Source organism: Stegodyphus dumicola, chromosome 1 (assembly GCF_044657685.1).
Source record: "Stegodyphus dumicola isolate Sdum_Otavi_A_Nest chromosome 1, ASM4465768v1".
In the NCBI taxonomy this organism is placed as follows: domain Eukaryota; kingdom Metazoa; phylum Arthropoda; class Arachnida; order Araneae; family Eresidae; genus Stegodyphus; species Stegodyphus dumicola.
Window position 1 is genome coordinate 153780292 of NC_140768.1, and position 21958 is coordinate 153802249.

At 35.2% G+C, this 21958-nt stretch overlaps 1 protein-coding gene across 1 annotated transcript in view; it reads right to left on the minus strand.

Moving 5' to 3' along the window:
• The window catches only part of LOC118188744 (nose resistant to fluoxetine protein 6-like), a 99379-nt gene that overhangs the window by 38813 nt on the left and 38608 nt on the right, over window positions 1–21958 (minus strand). Inside the window, exons 3-6 of the mRNA XM_085822230.1 lie at window positions 18467–18581; window positions 12302–12389; window positions 4300–4385; window positions 549–719 (exon numbers count right to left, since the gene is read on the minus strand). Coding sequence (XP_085678356.1) covers window positions 549–719; window positions 4300–4385; window positions 12302–12389; window positions 18467–18581 — 460 coding nt within the window. The remainder of the gene's footprint in view (window positions 1–548; window positions 720–4299; window positions 4386–12301; window positions 12390–18466; window positions 18582–21958) is intronic.

Consider the following 21958-nt stretch of genomic DNA (forward strand, 5'->3'; position numbering starts at 1 on the left):
GTGTAGATCATACTTGATTTAAAATTTTGTTCATGTCATAAGAAAATGCATATATTTATCCAGTCAATTAATTATATTCATAATTTTATTCAGGCAATAAAAATTACTGCGAGAACAAAATACTCATTGCATTCATTATTTTATTTGTACAATGAATACAATGAATACCTCAGGATTCATTACTCATTGCATTCATTATTTTATTTGTACAATGAATAGAAACACACATTTCAGTCAATTAATTAAATTTAAAAATCTTTAATGTAGTTTTTTACCCAGATAGTTTTTCTTTTTGATCTACTCTCTTGATTTATGGTCATTTTTGATTTAAGGTTTTATTCCTACTATAAAGTAAAAGCATATATTTATCCAATCAATTAATTACATTTATTAATATCTATAAAATTATTTCGTTTAGATAAGTCTTGGTTTATGGTCCCTTGATTTTATACAAATCCCCTGAAACCTAAAAACAGTTCTCGGGTTCTACAGAATCGACATTGTCTGAATGTGAAATTCGATGAAGAAAACGAAATAAATATGCTTACTTAATAGCTGAAAATTCGACCAGACGTACGTATGTCCTAGAATAACCCACGCCATGCTTAAAGCTCTCAATCCGTGCAACGCCTTCAGCTCTTCAGAGCCTTTGGAAGAGCCCATCAGTCGTTGATAGTTCGAAATGAATGAGAAACATTTGAACATTTCCTCGTGGGGTCCTAAAAATAATAATAATAATTCTTAATATTATCCTCCAAAAATAAATTAGAAGTTTGTACTTGATCCGTTAATGCTAATTAGTCTAAAATATAAAATATAACTGAATTTAACGTAAAAATTTTTATTTAACCTAAACCTTTAGGGGTTGACAGTTAGGGCGTTAATTTTACATAGATGGTTCATCAGATGAGACTACCCAACATGGTGGAGCCAGTATTCACATCACTTTACCAAATCTAGCAATTATACTCCAAAGCCATGAAGCATAACTCAAAAAAGGATTAGCTGTAGAAAGTTGAACTTTTGTATATGGGACTATTACGACATCTAGTTGTGCACTATTTTTATTGCAACATGTGTATGCCATATTTTAATTGCGTTGAAGACACCGGTACGTTTAACCTTCGATACTCGTCATGGCTGAGGGTAAAGGCATGAATAAGATGTTGACTAAACTAGTTTCGGCGAATCATCATCTTTATTTTCAAGCATATCAAATCATTCTTTTGCAGACGAGATATTTTTTAATGATAGTTGAATACAATAATTACCATGTACACCGGTTTTAAAGTACGACATTATCTTAGATAACCATTCGCCGAAATTAGTTTTGTCAACATCTTATTCATGCCTTCTCCCTCAGCCATGACGACTATCGAAACTTAAAAGTACCGGTGTCTTCTACGCAATTAAAATATTGCATAACATGTTGTAATAAAAATAGTGCACATCTAGAGCATAGCAGCAACGGTTTTGCGTGTCAGGAGAAGTTAAGAACAAGAAGCGACGTAATTGCTAGTGAAGTAGTATTTATACTACGTAGGTGCATAAGTACAACTAAGCTGTGGTTGGTTAATTTTAGGTTTTAGTTACCTTTTTCAAGCAGCGTTATGTAACATGGAAAGATCCCAAATTTGGGAGAACAGATGAACTCAGGGGGAGAACATAAAATTTAGAATAGACAATTTTAAGGTTGCCAGTTATTTCTTAACTTACCGTATTTAATTACATATTTATTACGTATTTATGGTACTTTATTATGCATTTATTACATATATATAAAGGCCGGGTATTTGGTAACGTATATAATCAAATATCCGGCTTTTATTTTGGCAATCGTTGGGTTAGTCACCTAGTTCCGATTACAGAAGTATTTTAAATGATGGAAATGTTCAGGGTCAAATCAAAAAAAGTAATAATATTTGAAAAATCTTACATTTAGTCCAACTTAAAGTTAGTTAACAACTTTAACTAAAATCTAATATTTAATGCGTTCTTCCGGTTCCTATACTTATATTTTGGAAAGTATTATTCTCGTTATGAAAAAATAAAATTAGAAGAAATTTAACTCCCGTAAGACAAAAATTGCCAGCATTATTTAATTCCTAAATTTGCAACTTTTGATGTCATTTTCGTCTTGCGTTGAGGGATCAGTTAAGTTCTGAATAATTCCAAGAAGTAAGTTCAAATGAAGTTCAGTAAAAAATGTGTATAATTTAATATGCGTACAAGGAAATCATGAGGTGTCCATATCAGATTTTTTATTACTAAAAATAGAATTTTCTAATCATCGATTAAACACAATTAACAGCCTGCGGTAAACAGCACAAACTGAGTGAGAAAATATTTCCAAAGTGAAATTTAAAAAATGCATTATTCACCAATGTTCCAGTGGAGGGTGCATTAAGATGTTTAGAAACCAGACTTCGCGAATTTCATTTCTCTTGCATCGAAATTGATGAGCTAATTTCTCTCACTCAACTCTGTTTGAAACAAACACATTTTGTTTTCCAAAATAAATATTACAAGAAAACTGAGGGATTAGCCATGGGAAGCCCCCTCAGTCCCATTCTGACTGATATCTACATGCATTATTATGAATCAAAATTGTTTGAAACTTGAAAGTTCTCGGCATGGTTCCGCTACGTAGACGATACTTTTACCCTGTTTGAAGGTAATAAAGGTGATTTAAATAAAGTTCTTTCAACAATGAATTCTATTGATCCTGCTATTCAGTTCACTTTTGAACTTGAGACTTGCAATTCTCTTTCGTTTCTCGACATTCTGGTCACACGTAACACTTCCAACTTCAGTACTACGGTTTACCGTAAACCTTCATCGGTTTGCCTTCCACCACACTTTAAATCATGTCATCCGACTAAACAAAAGTTAGCTTCATTTTATTCCTATGTTTTCCGTGCTCTTCAAGTTTGCTCCTCCAAACTAGCCCTTGATGAAGAATTAAATTATTTAAAAGCAATAGCTATTGACAGGGGCTTTTCACCCAACATTATTAATCCAGCAGTTAAAAAATTCTCATCTAAACACACTAAAAGGCACACTCTTGTTTTAGGATGTTATAAGAATTCTGTTGTCATTCCCTTCTTTCCATCAATTAGCTATAAAGTTGCACATATTTTGCAGAAATTTAACTTTTGGGTTGTTTATTCTCCCATCAATAAAATTCCGAATTCCATACTCAAGGACCCCATTCCGGATATGAATTCTTGGGGTATTTATAGGATTCCTTGCCAGTGTGGTTTGATTTACATTGGCCAAACTAGGAGAGCCTTAAAATTTCGCGTCGAAGAACATGAGGCATATGTTAGAAAAAAGAAACACAGAAGTCTTCTGTCGCTCAACATTGTTGGTCCGAAAATCACACTTTCAATTTTTCTGCTGCCAAAATTATTCAAAAAACATCTTCCATTGGAGAACTAGATTTTCTAGAGGCATTTCACATTCAAAAAAATCTTTCTGTTCTAGTTAACGACCCTAATTTCAATCCATCTTTGCCTTCAGCCTTTAAACAAATTATGTTTTAGTTCTGGTTTCATCAACAGATGGTGCCACTTGCTTATTCTTGTCCAGTCTTTCTTATCTTATCTAATTATTATTTCCTATCTTGTTCATTTGCGGTTTTGCAGCTGAGGATGGTGGTTCGGTAAAACCATCGACACTAGATCTGTGAAAAAAATTTTGAAAATATAATGCTGATTTTTGTTGTTTGACTTCTGAATTAATAGTACAATTTCTCATAGTAAACATTAGATAATATTGCTTACATTTTCTTATACTGCCATTTTTTATTCATAATTAGTCATTTTAGGCATTTTATTTTAAATGTCAGTTTGAGAAAATTGTGGAGTGGGTACACCTACCCACTCCACAATTTCTCCACAAAACTCCACAATTTCTCCACAATTTAAAGATCTACCCACTCCACAGAGTGAATTGGAACCCAAATGTACTGCTTATCAAGCCAATAAGAAATGCCAATACTTTTTATACACATACAGCAATCAGCAACTCATAAAGCTTTACACACTCTGGAATATTTCCCATTAGCCACTTCTGTTTTTATATATATATATATATACTGCTTTTTAATTACAAATTCGATAAGCTCATTTTCTTTCTTTGTAGTTAGATCGGTTCTGTTAGATTTTTCTTTACTGAAATTAACAAAATCAAAGTTCAGTTTTCAAGCTCATATGCATTTATTCGGCTGAAACGTAACCTATATAGATAGTTGGAGTCTTCAAAGAGGAATATATTATATATTTCATTTTTACTTACTCAATCGTCTGTCCTTTTCTTTAGATGCTTTGTGTTCAATTATGGATCCATATAAACATGCAAGGAGAAGCAAACTCAAAATAAATCTGAAAATGAAAGTTGTATGTATAAGTACACTGCGCAAGAAGAAAAGGGGGGCTGTTTTATATCTCCCGTTCTACTGGACCGATGGACGAAATTCACATTGCGTTTTTCGTGTTTCGAAAGCACGATTTAGAATATATATTAGATCTATATATAGCATTGCTCTAGTATAGGTATTTTGACACAAAATCGGACCTTTTTCTGAAATGAAATGCCAATTTTTATCCATCTTTCGATTCTACGACACAAATGATGCCAAACTGCCAAGTTTTGTAAAAATCGCACGAGTCGTTTTTAAAAAAGTTAGCTCTCAAAATTTTAGCTCCTCCATGTTAATTGAATCTTGCATATATTTATTAATATCTCTTTTTCTACTAAATTTATTTGATTCTTCCTTTCATATTTCAAAATTTAGGTTCATTCCAGATAAAATTCGTCCACTTTTTATGATTTAGTTTTAAAATTTGTATTTTTAAATAATTCTTATAAATTTTAGGAAAAACATTTTGAACTATAACCTATAAAATGTTTAAGATCGTCTTAAAGCAGATTTATTTCTAAGCATACCTGCAAAAAATTAGAATTTTTTATTCACAATTTCCTAAGATATACGTCAATTTACATATTAGCGTGATTTGAAATTTGGCATATTTGTTATAAGCGAATATAATGCCAAATGTGGTTTACGCATTTTGTTAAAATTATTTGAAAGTATGAATGATAACTTTTTTTCCGCTCCTCTATAATGAAAAAAAGGAAAGGAAAATAGGTTGCTATAAATTAAGAAGTCCACCAAGTGAATTATTCTTGGCGTAAATTGAAAAAAAAAATGACCCAAGATAAATTTTTGAATTTCTTCATAAATTTCTCACGAAATTTTACAAAATTTAATATTTAGTCATAATTTGAGTCGTAGAATCGAAATATTGAAAAAATTGGCATGTCATTTCAGAAAACGTCCGCTTTTGAATCAAAATATCTATGTTAAAACAATGATGTATATAAATCTAATATATATTTTAAGTCATCGTGCTTTTGAAACATGGAAAACAAAATTTGAATTTCGTCATTCGGCCCAGTACAACGGGAGATAAAAACCGACTTTTTTTTCGTAGTATACATACAATATTCTGACAGTTTGATACTCAAAGGCACTCAATTTTGAAATTTAATCTCAGACACATTCGGGAATTTTTGCTTAGTGAATATGTAGAGGTTATTTTAAGTTTCTAACAGTTATTTTATGTTTAAACATGCTTCACTGCCTATTCTCGTTTCCCATCTGTTATTCCCTACCAGAAGTTTTTAGAATCGCGTTGCATGCAAATAAGTTAGAAGGAAGGTTGAGCTTACTTAGGGAGAGAGAGCTTAGGAGTCCTTAGTGGCACATGTTTGCAGTCAGGCTAATTCATTCTTAAACCTACTATACTCGGCCGTATTGTACATACTGTTAATCGCCGGCTAAGTTAAATAAAGGGTCAACTACGTTAGGTATCTGTGTCTAGCTTCGGATAATTCTATTTAATTTAGTATTAGATTAGTTTCTTATTTTCTTATCTTGATTGATCGTAAGCACGAGAAGGGGCCATCTGTTATTATTTCTTTGAATGAATAAAAGGGTATTTTAACCGTGTCGTTAAATACTCGAACTCAGAAATATGTCACTATCTAGTTCACAAGGTTCCTGTACGTTCAGCATAATTAAAGTACTAAGGAACATTATAAATATAAAGAGCAATTTTATAAAATTTCGCAGTGGTGGACAGTAGTTCAAAATGCAGCTGAAAATGAAAGTTGTATGTATAAGTACACGGTTAAAATACTTTGACCCATTAATATTCAAAGACACTGGATTTTGTAAGTTAATATCAGTCTAGGTGAGATTTTTTCCACAGCAAATATAAAGAGTACTTTTTTAAAATGTCATGGTGGTGAGGAGGAACTATTCATAAAGGTGAAAAAATGTTGCCGACGCCTACTCTAGATATTAAAATACTAAGAAATAGTACTTTAAAATACTAGTTGTTAAAATAACAAAAATTAATTAGCTTTAAAATTTCACATTTTTTTTAATATTTAGTAATTTATACTTCAATGACTCTCGGGGGAGCCTGTAATCCCTAGAGAGCGCGTCCCCAGGTGGCGGATCGGGGAATGCCTCCATAGGTTTATCCTTGGGTGGTAGGAGGGAAATAAAATACCTCCCGCGGACCAACAGGCAGAAGTCTAACCTCTTCGAGGCTCTGGCAGCTTCTTTTTCTATGAATTGTGCAATATCTGCTAGTCAACATGCTACCGCTTCCGGGGCAGCCGACGCGACGCGACCTGCAGTCCGGGGACGCGTCGAGAAGTTAGCTACGAGGACAGTGAACTTTCCACAGCTAAATATTAATGGAACCCAGAGAAAATTGGCTGAACGCTCAGACATTTTGTTTTCCAACAATATTCATATTGCCTGCCTGCAGGAAACAAAACCTTAGTCTAAAAATTAAAGGGTATACAACAATCAGAAGGGACAGGCCAAACAGCAACGGAGGAGGAATAGCTTTTCTTGTAAAGATACCAGAAATTAAATACGTAGAAGTCCTTTCAACTTTCCTGTCAGACACCAGCACGGAGGCTCAAACAATAAATGTCCTTCTTCCGGAGCACACTATCACCGTGATTAATGTTTACCATCCCAACAATTCTACTATTGATACAGACCTCCTTCAGGATCTGGCATCTTCAAACTCAGAGACAAAAATCATATTGGGAGACTTGAATGCCAAGAGCCCTTCTTGGGGCAGCAATCTGCTGGATTCTAAAGGAACCCAAGTTGAGGACTTAGCAGACGACTTGAACTTAACCATCCTCAACACAGGAGAAAATCCCTACATCTCTAGAACAAATGGAACAGCGGCTGCACTTGACATCACCGCCATTAACCACCTTTCAGCAGAGAACGTCCATCGCAATCCAAGCGCTCATGGAACTTCCGTAAAGCAGACTGGCCTGGGTTTACCCGAGAACTTCAGTACCTAACCAACAGTCTGTAGTAACCTTGAGGAACTTCTCTCTTTCTGTACTAGCCGCATCCAAATCGCAGCAAAACATCACATCCCTAGAGGAATCCATTTTGGAAGGATTATAACATCGAGGCACTTATAAAGGAAAGAGACCAAACGAGTAAAGAACTTCAAAGCAACAAGTGTGAGGAGATAAGACGTAAACTTATATAAGTAAGTCAAAAGGTGGAAGAAGCCATCTCGGCTGGCAAACAAGAGAAGTGAGCAGAGCTGTGCGAAACACTTGACCCAAGAAAAGGAACGTCCCAATATTGGAACTTGATTAAGGCTCTAAACAACTCAAGCAGCCCAGCAGTCAACATACATGCGGAACCTCAGTCGAATGTGATCTCCACAAACGGCTCAAATGCCAGAACAAACAAAGAAATAGCAAACTTACTTGCTAAGCACTACGAAGCTTCTAGCAAACTGCAGTATACGACAGGAGACAAAAAGTTAATAAAAAATACCTATCTATTATTAAAAGAAGCAGGAAGACGACCGACAACAGCATCTTCACATCTGACTTTAATCCTGAGGAACTGGAATCTGCAATAAAAAGCCTGGATCAAAAGAAATCCCCCGGACCAGACCTCATTTTCGGACAAATGATCACACATTTTATATGTGAATATGCCAAAAGAGACTTGCTGAATATCTTTAATAATTCATGGCGCTCTGGTAAGTTACCCAAATCCTGGAAGAACTCTGTAATTATTTCCATCCTAAAACCTGGAAAATCTGCAAGTAACTGCACTAATTACAGATCACCTGCATTCCGTGCAAACTTATGGAGGGCATTATTCACTCTAGGCTGATGAATTGGATCACAGAGAACAACATTTTGTACTCATATCAGACTGCATATAGAGCCAATCACAGCACCGTCGATCAGCTTTTCTACCTTTGCCAATCGATTATTGACGGCTTTCAAAACAAACCCCATAAGAAAACCACCATGGTTCTTGATCTTTCTGCTGCTTTCGACAGAGTCTGGAGGCAGAAACTAACCAACCTTTTACACGATACAGGTAATACCTCTAATGCTCTAATCTGGATTAATGATTTTCTAAGGAAAAGAAGCTTTATAGTCAGGGTTAATGGCAGTTTCTCCACCCCTCACCATACCCGGGCGGGAGTTCCTCAGGGCTCCGTACTTAGCCCTCTTCTTTTTCTTCTATACATGAATACGATTGACCTCTACATCAGTAAAGAAATCAAAGTTGCCTGTCATACCGATGATGTTGCAGTCTAGCAGACCCACTCAAATCTCGAAGTCTCACAAAAGGCTCTAAATATCTGTATGAAAGGCATTGAAATCTGGTCAAAAGATCTTAAAATTAATCCAGATAAAACAAACTTTTGTGTCTTCTCAACAGATAGAAAACATAGAAGCTCGTTTCATCCTATTATAAAGTTATTAGGTTCTGAAATCAAACAAACTTCTAACCCCAGGTATCTTGGACTGACTCTAGATGCAGAGTTGAGATTCTATAAACATCTTAAACATGTTTCAATAAAGGCACTGAAAAAGCTAAACATCCATAAAAGACTTTGTGGTGCCTCTTGGGAATCAAGACCAAAAACCCTCAAGAATACTTACACTTCCATCGTCAGGCCTGTTCTAGAATACGCAGCACCCATATGGGCATCGGCAAGGCCTGCTGTTAAAGGAAAGATCGACGCTGTTCAATATAGGGCCTCTAAAATCATCACTCGAGCTGTTTCATCAAAGAATAACATCAAAATTGAAAAGGAATGCGGCCTCGCCCCCTTGGAGAGCAGAAGAAAATTAATAACAATTAAATTTACCAACAAAATACAAACCCTTGCTGAACATCATATCTCAAGTAGAACCTTCAGGGCATGGAATGACAATTGCAGGCTTAAGAGATCCTCAACTTTCCAACATGACCAAGATATCAGAAATGACATCAACCTCAAATATGAGACTCTCAAAATTTCCAAAGAGCCTTACAACATTCTGTGCCCTCTTCCCCAAACAAAAATTTATTTAAATCTCTTACGGCCTTGTACCAAGAAAGATCCCACCGCAATAATCAAAGAAAAGGGTGATCATACCATTGAGAAACTCACGACCTTAACTCAAGATCTGACGATCGCCTACACAGACGGCTCTTCCAACTCAATCCCGCTCCTCCTCTGTTCAGATTGGACCAGACGAAGTGCAGAAATGTTACAGTATTTCTCTTGGGAAAATCGCCTCCAACTATACATGCGAGCTCGTCGCCATCAAAAGTGCTCTGGAGATTTATCTCTCTAAAGAAGACCAGAGTTCCAAGGGAATCATCATCATCTCTGACTGCAGATCAGCATTGCAAGCCATCCAGAAGGGCAAATGGCAACTCAGTCATCAGATCATTGGGCTCACAAACAAAATCATTGCTGCCCAAAGATCCTGCATCTTACAATGGATACCGGCTCATGTAAATACTTTTTTGGTAATGAGAAGGCCGATGAGCTTGCAAAGGCATCCCATGATTCTCCTCAGCCATCCAACTGCCTAACCCTCGTTGATGCCAATGCAGTTGCCAGCCAAAGACTAATCGGTCAAGTTAAAGGAAACTCCATCCCGGAATTGAACTGTGACAGAGCCATATCGACTATCATAACCAGACTTAGGACAAATCTCTTAAAAGGGATAGGGATTTCTGCAGACGGACAGCGTAGTTCCACCAACATTTGTCCTCATTGCCCAGATGACATCCCACTGTCTCGCCATCACATCTTCAGCTGCCCAGCAATCCAGACCAGACTGTTTAACATCGGCATTGAAGACCCAGTGGGCCTACTTTATACTGATAAAGCTGCCGAGGTTGCAAAAGCTGTCTTTTACAGCTTCGGAGCTATATAATTGCACTTTGTCATAGACACGACATCATCATCATCATCATCATACTTCAATGTTCTTTTCTTGGCAAAAAGTGAGTAACGTTTCATAAAAGTATCACTTATTTCTTTTATTAAAAAAGACCAAAGAATAATTAATCCCTTTATTAGAAAAGGCCCAAAAATAGTAAATAATAAAAGCATTGGAAAGGTGAAAGCAAAGTGCATATTTCATTTCTACTGTTGCCTGATTTGGCAAAATTGTGCTACAGAAATTGTGAAATTCTTGAATGTAAGTTATTTTCAAAATATTATCCTGAAACAAAAGTTACAGGAATTATCAAATTCTTTAGTCTAAGTTATTTTCAAAATATTGAACTGAAAATCCTCTTGATTTGTTTTCAGCTTTTAAGATTTGATTTGTTTTCAGCTTTTAAGATTTGATATAGAATGATTCTAAACTAGGTCTTGGTAACCTATAACTCACGTGTCACAAAGTGATTCATTTCATAATTTCAAGTGCCCTACTTGAGATCCGAAAAGAAAGTATAATATATAAAAAATAAATTATAAAACATAAATATGAAACGAAAACTTGAAGAATACATAAACAATAAACTCAAAATAAATAATATTAAAAAGAATATAAAAAAAACAATCTGAAGGCTTATAGATTTTACATTACGTCCAAAGGGGCGTTTTTTAACGTTTTGTATGCTAGCTTTATTTGTTAAGTATCATGCTCTATTCACTTAAACCATACAATTAAACTCAAAAGCAATATCGAAAAATAATTTTAAAACAAATGAGAGTATCTTTAGAATTTCCGATACACAGACTGGCGCGCTGGAGATAATTTTTTAATTTTCGTACGGTGTTGCCATTGCTTGCTTTGAAATTGTTGAGTTTCTTAATAAAAATTCGTAAACGTGTTACAAAATATGAAATCGATAAAAAAAACAAATTCCAAATTGCTAATTAGGGCTTCCAGATGCCCATATTCAGTAGGAGATTAAATTATTCAAAATTCGGTGGTTCTAGGTACCTCTGTTTCATCACAGTGCGAGAAACGTATATGCATTTATGCATATTCTTCGATATTTAATTTCTTTAAATGTAATTCAGGGCGATAATATTTGGTGGCAACAATTTGAAATGTGAACCGACATTTATAGTGAACCAACGCAAAATACCAAAACAAAATCAATAGTCCTAGACAAATTGCCTCTTTGGACTTATTGTATTGTTTGAGTAGAAAGTTGCAATAATGAACATGCATTTTTAAAATGTGTAGCATAATTTCAAAGAGAAATCGGTAAATTTAGCAAATCCGATCCATAATCTATAATTCCAAAAAATTGGCTTTCCCATTTTGTCCGCATTTGCCTCAACTTATAAATACGAGCGAAAACTTTCATACATGAAATTTATTTTAAGTAAGAATAGACTAGCTTAAGCACCGAAAATTCAGATGTTTGTATTCACCTTTAGACGATGAACTCTAAACCAGACATAAATAAAATATGGGCTATAGTTAGACGTCAAAGGTTTAGCATTAGGAGAGCCATTGATATCGAAGAGAAAACGGTCATTCAGTTGCGTTTCTTTTTATAGCATAATTATAATTATAATTTTATGTTTTAAAGCATATTGGGATGATTTTCTCATAAACTCTATCTTGTTATTCACCAAAAAAGACTTTTAGCGGGAAAATACTTCTGACTCGGAACGTCTTCTTAATACACATATTTAGATTGATTTTGACCCAAGAAAATAAAAGTTTGCAATCGCCTGTTCTGGGCATTAATATACTGGCCACTAAAGTTGCCAAGACTAACAGAGAAAAATTATTTAAAAAAAACATTTTCAAATTTTTGATAGATTTAATAATTTATATTAGAATGTTCTTTTTTGGCAAAAAGTAGTTAACGTTTCATAAAAATCTCAATTATTTCTTTTTCTTTATTGTAAAATTATAATATGTTTGGTTTATTATTGTAATTGCAAAAAAGGTAACTTACATCACAACTATGTGAATGGGTCGAAATGTAGCACTTTCTTTAACATAGCATTGAGGAATCTGGATATTCATCTGAATGGCTTTGCTAACTAAAACAGAAAAAAGTATTCTTAAATTAAATTTTGCTCTACTTCATTCATTTGCTATAAAGTTTAAGCGCGTTTCTATTAAGTACTAAAAACAATGAGTTAATAATATTAACAGAAAATTTTTTAAGTGAAGAAATATAAGCAATTTAGTTTATGCGTTACTTGTAGCAGTTTTAATAGACATCTATTAAAATACTATACCCTTATGAAATCTGTTACTAGATTTGCGTATAATTTTATGCAAAGTCATTATAATATCGTCTTCTTAAACAAAAGATGGCCCACCAGTGGCCGAGCGGTAAAGTTGCTGAACACTGGTAGTTCGGTCCGAGGTTCGAATCCCGCGAACGGGCTGGCTGCATGGGCGTTTTCGTGGTTTTCCCCATGTGTAACGTATATACGAGTCAGTTTCCCTTAGAAAGTCCTCCAAGAAGGCATCCCTCCCCTTAGGCAGATAGCCCTAATGTGCTTTGCCATAATTAAATACACCACACCATCTTAAACAAAAGATAATTAAATTATGGATAATTAAACTTTAAGATAATACATCACAATTTAAGTAGTTATACTCTTTCGTGGATTTCGTCCTCTTAAGATTAGGTTAGGTTAGATTATTTGATTAACGCAAAGCAACTCGAGCGCTATCTGGCTATAGGGAGATATGCCTTCGTGGAGTACTTTTTAAGAGAAACTTGCTTGTGTCCACGCGTCTTCTTAAGGAAGTGATGTTCTGCACTGATGTTTATTTACAGGGATACTGTTCAGTTTCAAAAGTGCACACAACGATTAGGTTCACCGTATCTAAATCTCATGCGTTCAAGATAAAGCTCTCTTCCGATTTATAACATGCAATATTAATTCTATCTCTACTATGAAATAATGAAGAATCTGTAGATAAATTTTTAGCATTGCGGAGAAGCGGAAGTACTTATAAGCATCCAGTCTTGATCATACGTCGTTCTCCATCTGAATACGTCCACCTCAAAGTCAGCGTTGTGAATTTCGAATTTGTTTACTTTTTTCGCATTTTGAATGAATTTAATGGATTCTTGATTATTTACTGCGTATTTCGAGCAAACTTAACAAAATTTTGAATAACAAACACAGCGGTTTACAAGCAATGTGTTGCCACTCGGCAACGTTTAAAATATTAGGCTTTAGAATTTAATCCACAGACGCAATGACATGAAAAAGACTGTTACGACCCGGCGAAGCGTAAGATGCTTGTCTTTCAAATTTAATCAACATTATCAGAGAAGCGATTTAAAGGCAATGTGTTGTTTCTGCCAGAAATAAAACATTTTAACCTTCCACGCGATAGTGTGTTGCCATTCATCAAAATATAAGATATTTATTTTTTGTTTAAAATTGAATCAGTTTGTTATTGATTAACAAACTAAGCCATTTAAAAGCAAGAAATGCAATTCTTCATTTCTACTAATTAGTAGGGAAAAAATATAATACTATAATACTTTTAATGAGTACAGTTAGTGTCCGGTCTACCTAGTAATTACTAGTTTTTTCTTTTCTTTCATGTAATAACTACTTTAGGAGATTAGCCGCACGAGTGGTTATTTTAAGAAAAGAGAAATTATGGAAAAATTTAGTTCGCTGTGTACTTTTGCTGTTCAATTATTCAATGTGCTATTAAATGTTCCTTTTTGTCATCAGTGTCGATTTTACAGACCCTCGCTGCATATTGATATCAAAGTTTTTGTTTAAGAACACAAAGTTCGATTTGTAATTTTATTGTTTCATTAGCAAGCATGGAATCGTGACTGTCAAAAATTTTCTTAAAATTAAAAGCAAAGAATAACATCATTAAAAATCTGAACTCAGTGGCGCAACAGACCCAGTGGGCAACATCCTGCAGTGCCTCGAAATTTCCTTTCTTGACCTGGACCTCGGAGTGCATCAGCATATGCCTTGGGCAACTGTTCAGAGCCCCAGGTGTTTAGCCCTCAAGCGAATTTGGTACTCAATTTATCGATCCACTGAAGAGATGAAAGGCTGAGCCAACCTTGTACTGCTCGGTATCGAATCCTGGACCTGTGACCTGTTGTGGTGACGCGCTAGCCACTTCGCCATCGGGCGGTCATAACATCATTGGCCTAGCTGATTTTATGATTAACATATTGTTGAGTTTTTTCTTTTCTGACACCAGTTGTTAAGTTATTTTCTTCCTTCACGTTCGTACGGGGTTTGTAGATTTGGAGTGAATAACGACGACACTTGATGAAGTATCGAAACACACTTTATTTATCCAATATTAATCAGGACAGCTCCAATAGCACTTTTTACAGTCGTCGAAAATCTACTATAAACACCCTGGAACTATCAGCGCCACAGACTTCAGGTTATCAGGCTATCACGGTGGAGATAGCTTCACGGCAAAGCACTAGAGTACAGCGGTCGTTCTGGGAACTCTACGTACTCTCCACGATGCACTAACGGCGATACACTAAGAGACTCCTTCGGTGAACTCGACGACCCACTCTGCACTCGCTGCCCGGCTGTCTAAGAAATCATGGGATATTTGGAATAATCCTCAAAACTTTGGTTTGAAGAAACGAAACTATTTTAGCACTTGAAATTATATTCTATACTTTCTCAAGCAAGAGCGCTTGCGCCGCCCGACCGAGAAAGTTGTTAGCGATACTAACTACAGTGCCGAAGGGCCGGTTCAAATCCCGAAGAGAGCATGTATGTTTCTAAACGTATAGTGTCCGTGCGGCACAGGGAAACTCTAAACATACGGCGAGGCGAAAGTCCTCTCAAAAAGTTGGAGTTAGGGAAAAAGGGGTGTGGGACACTCGACCTTTCCCCGGGGTGCTCTTCATTAAAACTGGGGGAAGAACTGAGCAAAGTCGCACTGTCGCCTGTATGGTGCTCAAAGTTCTTCCAACGACAGGCGCAATCTTGCACTCCTTGCCTCGATGAATTTCATGGGCTTGCTCTGATGTTGTGAGAGAGGTAATTTCTCACACCACGCAATTTATCATCATCGCAAGAGTAATCGTAATCACGGAACTGCACGTGTGTATATAAACACCGGTCAAATTGTTTTTTTTTTCTCTCTTTGCCTTTTCCTTCCTTCTCTCGCTTGGCTATCATCGAACCCGCACGATGTACGTTGCTTTGCCCCTGCATATCTCGCTGATGGAGTTTCGTCGTTCCTGCATATTCGTTCATGGAGTGTAGTCGTTCTTTTGCATGAAAAGAAGCAGAGCTAAGAGATTGCAATGCTTAGATGAAAATACTTAGTTGCCGTGGTAGCGTTAAAATACATCTCAAGCAGATTATCAGTATGTGTTCGACTTAAGAAAGTGCATTGTCAGCGGTGTGTTTCTACGTGGTGCTTTCAGTGTGTTAACGAAATGTGAAAGAAGAAAATAAGATCTTGCACGTGTGTAAAAATATTGTGGGCACTGTGGGCACGTAATTAATATAAAATAAATTATACTGCATATATGAGAGCAGACTGTGATTTGTTTTCGAATAGTCACTTTTTCGGCGATCGGTCTACTGTTCCATTTTAGGTCTCACGTTTTGTATTCTATGTTATTATATTCTGTTATTTGTATCTGCTATGTGATCAGTGTTATATATTTAATTCAGAGAAGTTTTTTTTTGATAAAATAAATGTGAGATTAAGAAAAAGAAATTTGTCTCCGCAAGTCTCATTCATGTGGGTTATTGGGTAAGTAAAATATTTAATATTTCTTGATACTAGAGTTTTATACGCAATGTGCTAACCACTTAGAATTCGGACCAGTAAATACTGGGCACGTGTAAATTGAATAGGGATTTCTAGGTATATACTTAATTAGATTGTCACGTTTCAACACCACCTAACGGTGTACACCCCTACAGGTGTTACTGTCAGACAAATGAGATATATACCAACAGAGCGCTTACAGTATGACTCACTGCAGGACTTTAGCGTTTTCCGTTTGAGAGTACCGTTACACTTTCTTTTACTGTTTTTTGCCCGTGTAAACATTAATAAAATTAATATTGAGCTTCCTTATAAGAAATTGCATTTATCGTAGACTGTTCTCAGGAAAACAATGTTACTGATTTTGTTTATAACAGCAAGTGAACTAGATCTGCAGACTCACTTATGTGTCTGACGTTTGTAGACAGACCATTAAACAGTCCTTCTGACCGGCCAGGATTTTCGCTAAGAAAGCACAAATTTCCCAAAACTAGAATGAGAAAAAATTATTTTCTTGATTTTAATGTAAAAAAATCCTGATATTTTATACCTGTATTTGTGTACTTTTAATATATTGCCTTAATTTCTTTGCAGTATTTTAATATGCACGTATATATACGTTCCTACAGATATCACAAAAATATTCTATGCCGTACATGTACGGCCTTGCCGCTTAAAGGGTTTTAAATACGTTTATTTATTTCTTATTATGTATGAAATTAAATAGAATTGATCAAAATGGAATGCAAATGTGTAACTGAACTTATTTACGCTGTTGCACTGATAAACAATGCAAAGAGTTTCCTTGAAAATAAAAAATCACTGTGTGTTGTTCTGATTAATATCACTTATCTGCCAAATATCATGTCCATCAACTTTCACGTTGCGAAGTCCTTGGTTATGAAACCCTATGCTATTATTATTATTATTATTTTAGATATACAACAACATTAATACTATAAAAAAGTAAATTTAAAGAGTCTAAAAGGTTAAAGATTTTAACAATCGCCGAAAAGGGTTTGTTAAGTCATTTTATAAAAATATTAAATGTTTCTAATTACGCATCTCATGATTTTAGTACATGTTTACTTAAATAAATCACATTAAAATTTCGGAAACACAATTGCTCATAAGAACCGTGTTTATTGCTTTTAAATTACTTAGTTTATTACTTTAACCTTCCAGGAGGAAAGTATCTTAGTCTTTATTAAATGGCAACAGCTGCGAGTAGAAGATAAAAGCATTTTATTTCTGGCCGCCGCATCACATTGTTTTCAAATAGTCCAGTTTCTTAATTAATATGAAAGATAAATATCCTACATTTTTCCAATGGCAGCAGTATCTCGCGCTGGAGAAAAAAAAATAAATTTTATTCCGTACAGTGTTGCCACTGTTAACATTCACATCTTTGATTCATTGATCTTTGATCATTTGAATCAAAAATTCATTAAAGGTTTTCAAAATATGAAATATAAAATTCGAAACTCAAAATTCGAGTTCTGAACATGTTCAGGTGCAGGACAACATTATTTAAAACTTAATGGCTCTTGTACCGTCGTTTTTCCACAATGCGAGGAGCATAAATATATACATGCAGATTTTTCACGATTTAATTTCCTTAAAAATAATACAGGGCATTAATATTTGGTGGCAACAATATGAAAAGGAATACACTATTTATAGTGAACCAATGCAAAATGCCATTTCGAGACTAATATCCAGTTTTGGGATAATATGTAGAAATTTAGAAGACTTAATTCTACCTTGATTAGGTAAGGAAAATGAGAAGCCATTCATTTAGCACCCACGAATCTGCAAATTACTAAGACGGGGTTTTGAGTGTCTGCTTTTATGATGAGCTTTTAATTCTTAAATATAATTTAAAACTGTTTATGAGAAAACAAATAAATAAAGAAACATAGTCAGCTTTTATTAATTTTTCTTTTACTTTAGCTGACAGCTGCTAATTATGTAGCGAAGTTGGCAAGAAATCGCCAGATGTCTGTCGGTAGCAGCATTTTCCACATCTCTGCTTCTACTTTAAGTATTCTGACAACTACAATTCCAATCAACTCAGAATTAAAATAAATACAACATAATACAAATTTTAAATGTGCTGTAAATTCAAAACTAAAAAATACACATTAGATAAACTTAAAATTATTATAAAAATTGTAGTGAATATATAAATAAAAACAAATTCATAAGAGTATTAAGGTAAAATCCAAATTATAAATAAATAAATTCAAACATTTGCAAAATTTTACAACAATATTACGTAAATGCTGTATGTGGCTTTAAAATTTTACATAACACAGAAAAATACAGATTTAATAATGAAGAAAAAAATGTTTCGTACTTTTTTCAGCTATGAGTTTCATGTCGTTCAAGTTACAAGCAGACGGCACACAAAGTCCAAGACGGAATTTCAAGTAGTAGAATGCCATGCCCCCTATTTTTACTTCTTCCGCTATCTTTACGAAATAAGCAAGAAATAGTTGTCATTTGCGCAGTATCAGAAAATAATACGTAAAAATAAGAAATCCTAAGAACAACAAATAATCAATTAAGAACTTAATTCGCTTAAATCACTAAACCTTTACGAAATTTTAATATACGTCTGGCTTTATATATATTTTATTTCGACAAATACCCAACCGATTCATAACTTTCAAAAGCTTCAGTTGTGAAGAAGTATTTAAGTTTGCACAATAGCTTATTTTTTATTCCACATTTTTGACCCACTTATGGTGCTGCTTATAATCGAGATAATGAAAACTTTTAAAGTAATTTAATGTCATACAAGTAAATATTTGGCCCTTTTTGATTATCCGAAACCCCGCCAAAAATCGCGAATAAGTATTCATGACGCAAAGAGTATATTGCCAAAATACGCATGAATACGCTGTAACCCAAGATGTCGCCAAAGAATACTAATATGGCAACCCAACCATGCGCTTTATTATTTTAATTGAAGCCCAATGCAGAAGCTGTGCGGAGTCGAATTTGTGCAATTCTCTCACGTTTTAAGCAAAAACCATCTGGAGAATAACGATTCAAAAAAGAAGGATTTCTAGAAAAGTGTTTCATTATCAATATTTCTTGCCTTTTTTAATTTTATTCACTGATCACTCTAGTATGGCATTCTTAGAACGCCGCCATTTTGGAAATAGCTGTTGCCTTTCGCGCTTGGCGAAAAATTCGACGGGGTGGGCGGATAATCTGAAAGTACCAAATCTCTTTACTTAACTTGTATTATAAATACTGTAATCAATGCCTTCATTTGAAACTACCAGTCGTTGAATCTGTTCTTCACTTGAAACTTCGTTATCAAGGCCAGAGTCCTAGATGTTTCAGTACGAGCTTGTGCAACATGCCTAGCATCGTTTACTGAACAGTCCAACGCGTTGTCAATCGATGTGACTTTAAACTTTCGGTCACCATTTTTTACCGGATTTGTTTCCATGAAGCTATAATCCATTCACGCGGTTTAAAATCTTAACAGTTATTCCCATTCGGCATAATTCTTAAATGTGCATCGGTACAGCAAATGAGAGAGGAGCCTGGAGTACAGACCATCTATTGTTCTTGTGACGTTGAATCTTTGAACGCTGTTGTTAACATTTTATTGCGTATTTATTTTGCAGTATCCAGCATTTATTTGCATTCCTTTCAAATTCTTTTAATCATATTATGAAGTATCATTAAGTTTTTAACGAGTTTTTTTATCTTAAATAGTTATCCTATCGCTCTAATTTCCATTTCATTGCCAGAATGTAAGTTTCTAGCTCCCACAATATTCAAATGAGGTAGAAAGTAGAGAGTATTTAAAGGAAAGTTTTATAGGGTAGAGCGCGTTCTGCCTGCTTGAAGACCACGTTGCTAAATTTGATTCCCTAGTGATTATTATTTTGCGGTGTTGAGTTATTCTTGCCATTCGGCTTGTTTACGCCGACTTCGGTTAGAGCAAATTTGCGCGTTGGTTATACAGTGAAGTCATTAGGTCATACTTAATTTCTTTAGTTTTAGTTCATCCATTACGTTTGATTTAAGCCAAAACTGTCGGTTTCTGTAAGCATGAGTCGGTGCCGACTGCTAAACTTTATTTGAGTTAATAAAAGGGTCCTTCACACCGTTTCCCAATCTCTATGGTACTTACAAGACATAGTGAAAATTCATGTATAGTCTTTTACAGTTTGGGTCTATTTTAAGCAAGAAGATCAAACTCTGCTGTCGCTCTAGATTTAAAAGGTGGTGGACGACAATTCGTCACCACAAGGATTGGGCGACAGGGCACTCTCATCTCCAGTCGCCATTTAAAACGGGGGGGGGCGCGGGTATGTAAGATATTTTTCAGGCCTTTCCGTATGCCTTCGTGGTGTATCTGGAAGCACGCTCGACGCATACTCGAGAGGTCCAGAATTCGAATACCGGCGAGGGCACTACACACTTTTCCACTTCTCTAGTGTCAAAAAGTGTCAATTTTATCCTACCTCTGTGCAACGGCTTTTTCGAAGTAGTCCTGTAAGTTCTTCATTGCGTTAAAGATCGGGAGATTTTGCTACCCATGCTATTCATTGAATGTCTTCACTTTCAAGGAAATCCTCAACGAGGTTTGCTCGACGTGGATGAACATTTTTTTAATAATGGCCGGGCCCTTTATTTAATCTCCATTAGCCTTGCGCCACTACAAGGTCCGGAAGGGGTGGCCATTTCATTATGAAAGCACTTAATAGGTGACCACCATTGCCTCCTATGAAGAGAGGGACATAATTACGTACTACATAAATTTTTATATGAATAACGATTTAAGATACCTCTTTCTTCTAAATGATTTCATTTATGTTTTAATTCTACTCTAAAAACACTAACTACGATACGGATGATAATGGGTGATTTTAATCTGCGCTCTCGGTGTCTTAATAGAAGTTATGAATGAAGGTGATCAAGTGGATTGTTTAAATGAGTTCAAGAATCGAATATTCTAACCGGCCAGTGAAGAGAAACATGTAAAATAGGCTAACTAAGCAAAATATGATCCTTCTGCCTGTCAAGAAAAGCCAAGAAAGATGCCGATTTTCTTGATAATTGGTCGAGAATAATTTGAGTGGATCATAGCCAAAAATGTTACTTGTATTATGAGAAAGAGATAAAGAAAAAAATTATTTAAAATTAATTAATTTAATGGACATGGATTTTCATATATGTATAATGTCCGTGCGGCATGAAGCCCTCTAAGTATGTGGCGAACCGAAAGTTCTCTCGTATGGTCTGGTGGAAGGGGAAAAGTGTGGAAGACCCCTGGACCACTCCCAGAGGTGATCTCTCTCAAAATTTTGGTGGAAAATAGAAGTCCGACCTCTGTTTAGGGTAGCCTGTGGCAACCATTGTTACATGTACTATGGAGACGACCACAACAACAATTATTTGAATTTGTTTAGTCTTTTCTGTCATTCTTGTTTCACTCGTGTTTCCTCGCCAGAATGTAACTGAGTTAGGGGGAACGAAAGTGTATTTAAACTAAAAGATTAGACAAAGGGTGTTTTCGCTATTTGAGTGCACACGTAGTTGTTTCTACTCGAAATTTAATATCACGCCAGGGTAGGTTTCTGAATCAACCTTCTGGGTTAAATTCATTTGTGTAGTCTTGAATTACTAGCTTAACTTTAAATTCAGTTTATTTTAGGATTATTTTTAGTTTTATCACCACGAATGGACGGTGGACTTGTAAGGACAAAGACTGTGCCACCTGTAACCGAGTTCAACAAAAGGGTCTTTTACACCTTTCCCGTGTAGTATTCTTCTAGTCTTAGCGATAACTTATTAACAGACTTTTAATTCTAATAGCAGC